Here is a 12,053-nt window from a genome sequence, read left to right as displayed (position 1 = left end):
GCTGTCCTGGAACTCACTTTGTAGACCAGGCTGGCCTCGAACTCAGAAATCCGCCTGCCTCTGCCTCCCGAGTGCTGGGATTAAAGGAGTGCGCCACCACGCCCAGCTGGTTTAACTCATTCTTAACAATCAATATGCTTGTCACTTCTCCATTCTACAACACTTTCATATACAAGATCCCAGAAAGCAGGGTGCTATATTTGTACCACTTTGTTTTTGGTACAGAGGATTGAATGCAAGCGTGCATATGCTAAGTACATGCTCTACCACTGAGCTATAATTGTCCTTAGGTTGCAAACAGTTTTATGGATCCCAAAGCATTCATGTAAGCTTTTTATTTTTGGAGGGGATGGAGATGGGCACAGAATTATTTAACAACGGATACATAGAGAAAAACCCTGTATTTTCTGCTAACAAAGAATACTTAGTAAAATGGTCCACCAATGCCAGACAAGTCTGTGTAGATACCTCTGTTGCTCTGTTCCTGGAGACGTGGGATGTCATGCCATCCTCACTGTCCTCTGCAGTGCTCTCTGAGGAAGAGGGATGCTGGGAAATAATTTCTTCACCCTAATCATAAAAGAAGCGAAACAAACAGTGGGCTGTAATAAGCACCTTTATGGTTGGGAAGGCTGGGTTTCTAGGTATTAGAGAAGAAATATTCTAGCCACTCAACCTCTGATCTATCATTCAGGGAAGCACCATTCAGTTCCAGGTTTCTGAGATGCTCATGGAAATGATACATAATTCTCTGTCCATTTTTGTATTCTAGTGTTACTCTAGATTTTATACTACATGTTGTGTTGGTGACTCTGTTAATGCCCAATATGCATCTAAACTGTCCCAAAGGCTAAGTCAGAACTTAGAAGAGAATCAAAGTTTGTGGTTAATGTGGGTTACATAGCAAGATCTTGTTGCCAAAACTGTATTTCTCAATGCCTCAAGTACCACATAGCAACCACAGATAGCCAGGCAGAGTCTGAGGAGTTGTCTAGACCCAAACCCTGACTCCACTAACTCAGTGCTAAATGGTCTGTGACAGTTACTATCCTGAGCTTCCGTTTCTTCCAAGAAAACAACAGAATTGACGTCATAAATTTGAATTGAAGAAAACCACTCTTGTATTCTTTTTCATGCATACCATTATACAGCTCAGCTGGAGACGCCGAGTGCTACTGTTTTACAGGGGACCCAGGTTTAGTGGTAGCTCACAATGCTTATAACTCCAGTTCCAAGGGACTCAATACTTTCTTTTGGCCTGCTTTAGATCCTGCGTACATGTGGTGCACATAAACTCATAGAGGCACACATACATACACACTTTTAAAAGTTAAATTAAGCCGGGCAGTAGTGGCGCACGCCTTTAATCCCAGCACTTGCTGAGTTCGAGGTCAGCCTGGTCTACAAAGTGAGTTCCAGGACAGCCAGGGCTACACAGAGAAACCCTGTCTCGAAAAACCAAAAAAAAAAAAAAAAAAAAAAAAAAAAAAAAAAGTTAGATTAAAATAAACCCTTGGCTAGTATGAGCAAGGAGGACTTGGGCCTTGGAAGTGAGTGGTGTTGAAATCCCACAGCAGTGTCTCATACACACAGGTCCAGATGAGCTTTTTCAGTAATAAGATAGACTGTTTTACAAGAAAAATTCAAAAGCAGTTTGTCCATATAGGTAAATTTTATAACTCTTCTCTCTGTAGGGCTTACAGGTGTTCCCCTGGCATGGAGAAAGGGCTGTGCTGACCTGCCTCCTTGTTTTTGGTGTTTTGAGACAGGGCCTCACTATGTAGCCCTGGCTGTCCTAGAATTCACTCTGTAGACCAGGCTGCCTCTGCCTCCCATGTGCTGGGATTAAAGGCCTGTATCACCACTGCCCAGTTAAATGGTATTTTTGAAACTGTTTTCACCTTTATTTTTGTTTTATGTCTATTAGCGCTCTGCCTGCATGTGTGTCTGTGTACAATATGCATGCAGGCCTATGGAGGCCCATAGAGGAGTTTGGATCCCCTGAACTGGGGTTATATTTGTAAGCTACCATGTAAGTGCTGGGAATGGAACCTAAGTTCTCTGAAAGAGTGGCCAGTGCTCTTATGTTGCACTGACTCTTGAGCCTAACAGTCTTAAACAACCACAGATGGGATAATAGTAGTGTTTTTTCCCACTAATGATGACTGCACCTAGTTCCTTACACAAGTATTCTACTCCTGAACTCTATCTCTAGCCTCCTCTATTTACTTCCAATTTTGTGACAGCTTTGCTAAATTTGCCCAGGCTGATCTTGAACTCACTCTGTAGTTGGGCAAACCTTGAACTTGTGATCTTCCTGCATCAACCTCACAAGTAGTTGAGATTCTAAGCCTGTGCCACCAGGCCAAGCTAAAAGCAGTCTTCTTAGAACAGTGCTTGACTAGCTTCTTGTATCTCTTCTGATGCTCTTACAAAAACCAGGACTGGGAGTGCATAACTGATTGTTTGAACCTGAGGCTTACCTGTAAGTCTCGGTTTTTGAGCGTACCCAACCAGAAAGCCTCTCTACAGTTGTTGAGGACAAGCATGGCTTTGACTCTGCAAACTAACAGCTCCAGTGACTTTTTGAGTAAAGGCACATGCTTGGTGAGTCTTGTGTCCTGGTGAATCTGAAGAGAAAGAAATCATCCAGGTATCATCATGTATCTATTTCTTGTACAGAAATGTTTGAATTTCTCATAAGTGAACAGGAAGACAACATGTCAATATGTTCCCCAGAGACATGTTCAATCAAAAAAGTAACAGTTTGATGAAATACACCAAAAAGAATGTTAGATTAAAAACTTAAAACTAGAAGACATAACATCAACACCTCTAGTGCCTCTTATAAGCTCTGTTGATAATGATCAGCAAATTGCCCCAAGGTGTTTTAATGATATGAAACAAAAAATTAGGTCTTGTCAGCTTTAAGTCCCAGAAATTCCAGCTCAGCTTTTTCTAAACATAGAACCAGGGAAGAAATGAGTGGCAAAAGAATCCGGTGGTTTCCCAGTGACCGCAAGCCAGTTTCTAGGTTCCTTCAGACAAATGTCTAAGAGCTTCCATCAGAGGGGTTCTTCTTGTCATGCTCTCCCTCAGCCATCCCAGTCAGGGTCTCATCATGCATCTCTGACTACCCTGGAACTCACTGTTGACCAGGCTAGCCTTGGTCTACTCACCCACCTGCTTCTGCCTCCCAAGTACTGGGATTAAGGGCATTTGCCACGATGCCTGGCTTATGGAAGCCTTTTAATAAATACTCAGATATTCCCACAAGAGACAACCAAGTCCTGAGGCTGACAAGCTCCCAGATGGCTGGCTAGGAATATATCTAGTCTGTAACAGTTACCTGCTACATAACAGTTCTCCTGCCACAGTCTGTGTGTGCCAGCTAATTTTACATCAGCTTGACACAGCTAGGGTCATCTGAAGGAGGACCTCAATTGAGAAAATGCCTCTACAAGTCTGAGCTGCAGGTAAGCCGTTAGGGCATTTTCTTAATTAGTAACTGAGGTAGGAGGGTCCAGCCCATGGCTGCTGGGGCCACTTCTGAGCTGGTAGTTTTGGGTTCTACAAAAAAAGGAGGCTGAGCAAGCCATAAGGAATAAACCAGTAAACTCTACTCCTCTGTGTCAGCTATTGCACAGCATTAGTTCCTATCTTGGCGTCTCCCAAAGGATTTGTAAGCTAATAAACACTTTCCTCCCTGAGTTGCTTTTGGTCAATGTTTCACCACAGGATTAGAAACCCTAACGCAGACTGAAGTAAAGGCCATCCAGAGACTGCCTCATCTTGGGATCCATCCCATATACAGTCACCAAACCTAGACACTATTGTGGATGCCAACAAGTGCTTGCTGACAGGAGCCTGATATAGCTGTCTCCTGAGAGGTCTGCCAGTGCCTGACAAATACAGAGGTGGATGCTCTCAGCCAAACATTGGCCTGAGCACAGGGTCCCCAATGGAGGAGTTAGAGAAAGATCTGAAGGAGCTGAAGGGGTTTGCAGCCCCATAGGAGGAACAACAATATCAACCAACCAGACCCCCCCAGAGCTCCCAGGAACTAAACCACCAACCAAAGAGTACACATGTAGAGACCCATGGCTCTAGCTGCATATGTAGCAGAGGATGGTCTTGTTGGACATCAGTGGCAGGAGAAGCCTTTGGTCTTGTGAAGGCTCGATGCCCCAGTGTAGGCGAATTCCAGGACAGGGAAGAGGGAGTGAGTGGGTTGGTGAACAGGGGGAGGGGAGATGGGATAAGGAGTTTTCTGAGGGGAAACCAGGAAAGGGGATAACATTTGAAATGTAAATAAAGAAAATAAAAAGAAAAAAACAAACCAAAACAACTTAAAAACCCTAACTCTAGGACACTTAACAATAAGTCATCTAGGAGTGTTCTATACTCTCTCTCCTCTCTTCCCTCCGGGTTGTCCTGAAACAGTGTCATGCATGTGGCCTAGGCCAGCCAGATTACACATGGGCACAACACTCGAATTCTCAGAGGCATTACAAGAGGAAAAAAAGCTATAAAATTTGAGTGCAATATAAAGCTCTCCCTTTTGTTAGTCTCATCCAGCAACAAAGGGTTTGCTTACTCTAAATAAACTAACTGCCTTTGGACATGGGGTGGAAAGCTGGGAGGCTGAGCATAATGAGTTTCAGGCCATGGCTGGTTATGCTTCATAGTGAGACCTGTTCCTCTCTTACCTTGGAGTGTCCACAAAGGTGATGAAGTAGCCTCGTGTTCAACTGAAGGGTTTGCAGCAAGCTCAGAACATCTTCCTAAAAGTAACATAATTCAAAAATGGCCTGGTGTAACGTACTGTTATTTCAGATGCAAGCTGTTCTTGCAACCAGGGCTCCAGGGAGGGCAAACTCTGTAGGCTCCAGCCTGCGTTATACTCATCTGAACCTGGCCCTTAGATAGGAGCACTGAGTAAGCTACTGATCTGCAGCTTCTCAACCTGTCCCTAGGATCTATTAATCTGTTAGTAAGAGCTAGACAGGGTTTCTTTGTGTAGCACTGGCTGCCCTGGAACTGGTTCTCTAGACCAGGGTGGTAACAAACTGGAAATAGGGAACCATGTCTCAAGTTTCCCACCTGTATATTAGGGTAAGATGCTGCCCCTCTTTTCTTTTCCTAACTAATACTGCCAGTGTTTTGTAAAGTGTTTTGTAAAACTTTCTAGATGTGTAAGAAATTCCATGTCAGAGGGAGATCATGGGGGATGGGAAAAGGATGAGAAGGAAATGGGTGTGTGTGTGTGATCAGTTCATTTTACATACAAACATATATGATGTTATAAAATAAATTTACACACAAACCCCTTTTTATTCTCATCATGCCAGTTCCAAGTACCACTTGGCTCTAAAGGCATAAATCAAGCATGGCTTAGAGCCCAGTGGTTTCTAAAGTGTTTGCAGAGACATTGCTGCAGAAAAGCCAAATGTGCAACAGCACAATGAAGTGCAGATTAAATGGAGCAAGCCCAAAGACTGGGGAGAAGGGGAGGGGATCTGGACAGAGTGATGTGAGAGGCTCAGCATACCTGGGCACTTCTGGCTATTGCTGGCATGCTGTTTCTTAGAATTGGTGCTCAGAGCGTAGGCAGCAGGACCCTGAAGCCCCAGCCCAGCCCCAGCTCAGAAATACCCACAGACGTCCTGGCAACAGCTCTGTTGTCAGTTCTTACCCGATGCTTTCTAAAGCTGAAGTCGAGGAGCGGCATACACTGCTTCAGAAACGCCTCCACAAAGCGACGGCCGTACTGAAGGGAGAGAGCGGCGCTGAGCTACAGCTGAGGACTTTTATTTGAGAAGCTCTCAGATGAAGCAGCACAGGCCACCTCGCCCAAGGGTTTATAATATCACTTGTGTGTGTTCAAATAAATTGGAAGTGGTCCAGAAAGTTAATTTGGTGGCTCTAAAGTTGAAAAGCAAATAGACCTGCTACATACATAAATAAGCTCCAGGATTAGGCAGAGTCAGGAACCTGGACAGACAATGGCCAGAGCCCTTGTCCAGCTTAGAGGACACAGCGCATCACCTGCACGACTCAGTCTCAAAGGGAGACATGAGAGGACCAAGGCAACACATCTCCAACCAAATTACTCCTCCAAGTCTCCTAAGCTGTACAGAGTAGAGTGAGGAGAAGCGACCAAGGACGGTACCACACGCTGGAGGGAGACACCAGGAGGATGGAAGAAGCATTCTTCCCATAACACTTCAGGTTTACCATCAAATCAGGGCCAGACAGGAAATCTCCATAGGAGAAGGGAAGGGTTATGCAATTGTCAGAATATTAATCTGACATTCATAGACTATCCCAAGGATTTCTTCATTTGTCTTGTGGTGCAAAGGATTGAACCTGGGATTTCCCACACACTAAGCAGGTTCTCCATCCTGGAGCAACATGCCCAGCCCTGGCCCTTGTAAAAAGGGAAACCATCCATAACTTGTCCTCCACTGCCTGGAAACCTGCTAGGGAGTGCAAGGGTGACTGCTGCTCTTTCTTCTTTGTTTGAGGTAGGGTCTACCCTAGCAGCCCCAGCTGACCTGTGTAGACCAGGCTGGCCTCAAGCTCATAGATCCACTTGCTTCTGACTCTAAAGTGTGTATCGCCCTGGGCATTGTGAACACTGTTCTTAAACTCAGCTGCTCTGTAGCATTCAACCCAGTCCTAATATTCAGACCAAAAATTCTACAATGCATGAGAAAACTGCCTCCAACTACTGTAGAAAATGCTAGCCACTGTGTTTCTTACCTATTAGCTTAGCCTCTGGCACATAAACTAGGTAAAAAGCAATTCCATCTAGCTGAGGCCCTTCGGAAATGACCCTCAGGAAGAAAACATCATACAAAGCCTGGGAAATCTCTTACCTTTAAGCACACATGCAGAACAGGATAACTGTCAAATACCTGGTCAGGAGAAAGACAAGAAACCAAACCTAAGGTCGGTTCCTTTGAGCACCCAGCCTCCGTCCCACTGCACACAGCATGGCTGTGAGTGACACAGAAGACTGTCATATGAAGAAGGCACACCAACAGTGCAGCAGAACACAGCAGACATCAGTTACAGAGGAAGGAAACTCGGAACCCAAGTCCCAGACAAGTGAGAAAGGAGCACAGGGGAGAAGAGATTGATTCAAGCTATGGATGTGGAGAAGACAGCATGGCTAGAGGACTGCTGCTCTGATCTAAAACCTTAGGAGATACTGAGATGGAGAGGAGAGAGAGAGTGACAGCCCCCTGACAGCAGCTTAAGCATAACCCAGCAGCAGAGAACACAGAGCTTGGGGGACAATGAAGGCAAGCGGGGTGGAAGTGCTCAGACCAGAGGATTCGAGGTAAGATGGGGGGAGAAAACGGGGCAGAGCCAGGGAGTAAACTTTGTAGTGCAAGTGGGAGGCAAAAAAGAAAAGGGGGAAAACCCACAGTAGCCAGAAGGGGTAACCCAAAACGAATAGGGGTCATGGAAGGGAGGAAACAGGGCCCGAGGAGGGGTGAAGAGAACAGCAGGCAGGAGAGTTCTGGAAGCCAGAACCCCAGTGTCTAGTTTAGCCGGCGAGGCAGGTCAGGGGCCCATACTTTCATCAGATTGATAAGGATGCTGAAGTCTCGGACAGCCATGTTCCAATAGAGGAGCTTCTCTTCGTGAACCTGGGGACAGCCAAACACAGGCAGAGCTCTGAGCCACAGCCCAATGCAAACAGAAGCTGCCGTCTCACTACCACAGTCTGTCCATTGTCTCTTTGAGGAGATGTGGTAACCAGTGTACGAATCAGCAAGCTTACACACCGTGGGAACACCAGAGCACACACAGGGACACAGTTACTTCCACGTAGTTACAAGCCTCTGCTGCCATCACATCTCTGTGGCTGCTGACTCTGGGTAGCCCATGTCTACCTCAGCTCTGACTAGGCCCATAGCATCTCAAATAAGCTTGAGGTTCTTCAAGCCAGGTAGTGGCAAACTGGGCAGAAACAAGGGGAAACGGCTCAGTTCTCACCTCCAACTGGAGGGAAAAGCAATCAAAGCAGAGCTTCCTGAAAGAACTCCTAGGTCTTGGCAATGGAAAAATAGCTTAGGAGAAACTCTAAACCAAGAGGCAATAGCATCAATGCCCAGGTAATCCAAGTGCACTTCCTTTTGAGGGGACCCCTGAGCTACCTGCTGCGAATCTGCTGCTGTGCCGGCCTGAAGACCCTTCACCGTCTTCTCGAGTTCAGCCATCATCACACGGAAGAATATGACGAAGGTGTGCCTATGGGGGAAAGGCATGAGTAACCACGTGATGCCCAGCACTCCCAGAAAGTTCCCTTCAGGAAGAAGCCAGGAGACCAACAGTCACTTCTACCTCTGTCTCTGAATGATTAAGTAGGATCTACTGAAAGAAGGGAATGGAAAGAAGGAAGAAAGGAGCCCAGAAGATAACAGTGAGTGCCGAGCATGTACTGGGTTCAGCATAAATGAGATGGGCATTATGGTACATGCCTGCAGTCCTAGCAGTAAGAAAGCGCGGGTAAGAGAATCGCAAGTTTAAGGTCATCTTGACTACAAAAGGCTAGCCTAGACTAGATGACACCCTCTTGGGAGAGAGAGACTGAGAGAGAAGAGAGCACACGGGGAAGCGCAAGCCAAAGCAAATGGCCAGCCAAACAGTGAGGCTAGCTTGAGAAGCGGTACCGCAGTGCAGGAAGCAGCCACGATACAGTGGGGAGCCATGTTTATGTATAAGTTCTCCTCACCGATTTTAAGTGGAGAGATTCTAACCCTCATTTTCCTCATCAGTAAAACTGTGGTAACGATACCTCTACCTCACAGGAATCAAGACCAAGGAAAAGGTAACTATTGATATTGTAAGACACAAAACCATAGAGACAAACATCAGATACAATAATCAACCTTTTCAAGTTGGCTAAAATATTAGAAAGATGGTCTTTAGGTTTTTTTTTTTTTTTTTTTTTTTTTTTTTTACTAATTTTGATATGTTGGGAGCTGAACCCAGGCCTCAAATATGCTAAGCAATCAAACAATAGTTCCTTATCTGTAAAAACTATTAGTGATACTACATTCCTACATGAGATCCTTTTACACCAGTGACATGGTTTGCATCTGAAAGACTCACAGGCTCATGATTTGAACATGGCCCTTAGTTAGCTTACAGTGCTATTTTGAAGGCTGTAGAGTCTTTGGGAAGTAGACTTGGCTAATGGAATGGGCGGGCTTTTGAAGATAACGCCTGCTGGTTCTGGGTTCTGGGTTCTGGCCTGCTTACTGTAGTTCCTGTTCTGAGTCGTGTGCGCATGCTGCAGCCTCAAACTCTTGCCAGTGATGGTGGGGCGGCTCCTGACCATACTTGGCTGTCACGCTGGACTGAAACTGCCCTAAAGTCACTTCTGCCTCAGACTGCATTCGTCAGACACTTTATCAGTGACGAGATAAGGACTGAGAACACTTTAGAAAGAGCACAGTATGGTTTATACTGCAAAGGGGCTGAGAGTTTACCCTCAAGTCAATTAGCGAGGACAGTGGAGCAAGGAATCCCTTACCTGGTCAGCGTAGGGAATGTAGAGGAGGCAGCGTCTTTCGGAGCATTGACCAGTTCTGGGACACCAACACCAGTGATCTCCTCTATGGCCTTCAGAACATTGTCGCTGTGCTCCAAGTAGATGCTTTATAAAGTGTCAGAAGAATAGGGACACACTTTATAGAATTCCATAATAAATAAATAAATAAAAACCTGCCCTGCTTCCTGGCTACCATGTGAGCAAGTTTGCTTCCTGACAAGCCCCCTCTCTGACAGACAATGGAGGCGAATAACCAGGAAGCCAGACAAATCTCCCCTCCTTAAAGCTCATTTTCTTAGGAATCTTGCCAGTGGTGGAAAGCTGATTAACACAGTTGACACCTGCAAGTATATTCAGTGTTTCTAGTTACCCTATGGAAATCTGTGAAGGAAAGAGAGAAAAAGCAGCCAGCAGATCAGATGGTGAGCGGTCAATTTCTAACAAATACCTGACAAAGTTTCAAAAGTTCAAGACTTGGAGCCAAGCCTGGTGGCACAGGCCTGTACTCTGTCCAAACTACCTGGGAGGGCAGAGGCAGGGGGATCACAAGTGCAAGGCCAGCTTGAGATATAGGTGTGTGTGTGTGTGTGTGTGTATGTGACAGAGAGAGAGAGACAGAGCCAGAGACAGAAGGAAATTCAAGATATACCATAGGAACTCAGGTATAGCACTGTTAAGTAGTACACAGTGCCGGGCTGGAGAGATGTCTCAGTGGTTAAGAGCACTAACTGCTCTTCCAGAGGTCCTGAGTTCAATTCCCAGCAACCACATGGTGGCTCAAAGCCATCACAGCCATCTGTAATGGAGATCCGATGCCCTCTTCTGGGGTGTCTGAAGATAGCGACAGTGTACTCAAATACATAATAAATAAATAAATCTTTAAAAAACAAAAAACCCCACATGTGCTAATAATCACCAACAATAATGTTACTTCCTTTCTCTTTTAAAAGTTTTTTTTTTTTTTTTTTTGAGACAGGGTTTCTCTGTGTAGCCCTGGCTGTCCTGGAACTCACTTTGTAGACCAGGCTGGCCTCGAACTCAGAAATCCCCCCCTGCCTCTGCCTCCCAAGTGCTGGGATTAAAGGTGTGCGCCACCACGCCTGGCCTGTTTATTTTTTTATGTGTATTGGTGTTTTGTCAATGAGTATGTGAGGGTTCCAGATTCCCTGGAACTGGAGTCACAGACAGTTATGAACTCCATGTGGGTGCTGAGAATTGAACCCAGGTCCTCTGGAAGAGCAGCCAGAGCTGAGCTATCTCTCTAGACCCAAGAATAAACCTTTCTAAAGCCAAAAAAAAAAGTCTTTCATGAGATGCTACCATGTAGCTCTGGCTATACTACTGACATCCACTTTTTTTGTTATTTTTATTTTTCCAAGACACGGCTTCTCTGTGTAGCCCTGGCTGTCCTGGAATTTACTCTGTAGACCAGGCTGGCCTTGAACTCAGAGATCTTCCTGCCTTCACCTCCTGAGTGCTAGGATTAAAGGCATGTGCTTTAATCATTCACTTTAATAACAACAAAGATCCCAAAGCTTATCAAGAACTAAGAGTAAATAAAGTTTCAATCAGACACTGTCAATGGCTGGAGATGGCTCAGCGAGTAAGGGCATTGGCTGCTCTTCCAGAGGACTTGGGATCAATTCTCAGCACTTGGTGGCTCACCAACATCTGAAGCTCCAGTTCCAGGGGATATGATGCCCTCTTCAGACCTGAGGGCAGAGCATATACATGACGTATAAACATGCAGCCAAACACCCACATACATAAAATAATAAAGTGGGAACACCAGGAGTCAGATGGATGGTGCACATCTCTAACTCCAGCACTCAGGAGGTGTAGGCAGAACAACAGAAGTTCAAGGCTATCCCTAGCAACATGGTGAGTTCACCAGAACAAGCCAAAAATAAACAAAAATATGCTTAGGTACCCTGGAAAAATGGATGTGTCTTAGACACAGTGGGCAGTATGTATATTTGACTCACTATTAACAAGGTAGGACACAACTGTAGACTTAATTGGATTTTAAGAAAGGAATTAGTTGACAGCAACCAACAGAAAGAAAAGCAGTCTTGGGATCCAAACTTCAAACTATTCTCATTTTAGAACATCAGTTGCTTTCATGTTCCCCTCACAGAGGTCACGACTCAGTCCCTAACTAGATGAGAGAATGGAAAAATGCAATCTGGCTCCCGAAAGAAAGTAACTCACCAAAGCAAATCATGCAGGTGGTCATTAAAAGTGGGGTTCTTCTCTTTTTCCCCATGAGGCCATGCTCGACAAAGCAGCTGTTTGGCCAGAGAGGCTATTGGAAAACAAAACAGAAAACATTGCACTCACGCAAAATTGACCCCATTCTTTTAAAAACTGCACTTAAGAACAGTGTTGTTGCCGGGCGTGGTGGCACACGCCTTTAATCCCAGCACTTGGGAGGCAGAGGCAGGTGGATTTCTGAGTTCGAGGCCAGCCTGGTCTACAGAGT

General features: G+C 45.4%; 1 protein-coding gene across 1 annotated transcript in view; it reads right to left on the bottom strand.

Annotated features, from left to right (window-relative positions):
• The window catches only part of Fancd2 (FA complementation group D2), a 64,765-nt gene that overhangs the window by 3,079 nt on the left and 49,633 nt on the right, over positions 1-12,053 (bottom strand). Inside the window, exons 33-41 of the mRNA XM_021191243.1 lie at positions 11,783-11,876; positions 9,554-9,676; positions 8,172-8,265; positions 7,590-7,661; positions 6,882-6,920; positions 5,696-5,770; positions 4,710-4,784; positions 2,484-2,630; positions 469-570 (exon numbers count right to left, since the gene is read on the bottom strand). Coding sequence (XP_021046902.1) covers positions 469-570; positions 2,484-2,630; positions 4,710-4,784; positions 5,696-5,770; positions 6,882-6,920; positions 7,590-7,661; positions 8,172-8,265; positions 9,554-9,676; positions 11,783-11,876 — 821 coding nt within the window. The remainder of the gene's footprint in view (positions 1-468; positions 571-2,483; positions 2,631-4,709; positions 4,785-5,695; positions 5,771-6,881; positions 6,921-7,589; positions 7,662-8,171; positions 8,266-9,553; positions 9,677-11,782; positions 11,877-12,053) is intronic.

This window comes from Mus pahari, chromosome 2, assembly GCF_900095145.1.
Source record: "Mus pahari chromosome 2, PAHARI_EIJ_v1.1, whole genome shotgun sequence".
In the NCBI taxonomy this organism is placed as follows: domain Eukaryota; kingdom Metazoa; phylum Chordata; class Mammalia; order Rodentia; family Muridae; genus Mus; species Mus pahari.
Note: the sequence above shows the minus strand (reverse complement) of the source record. Positions and strands in the feature narration are given on the sequence as shown.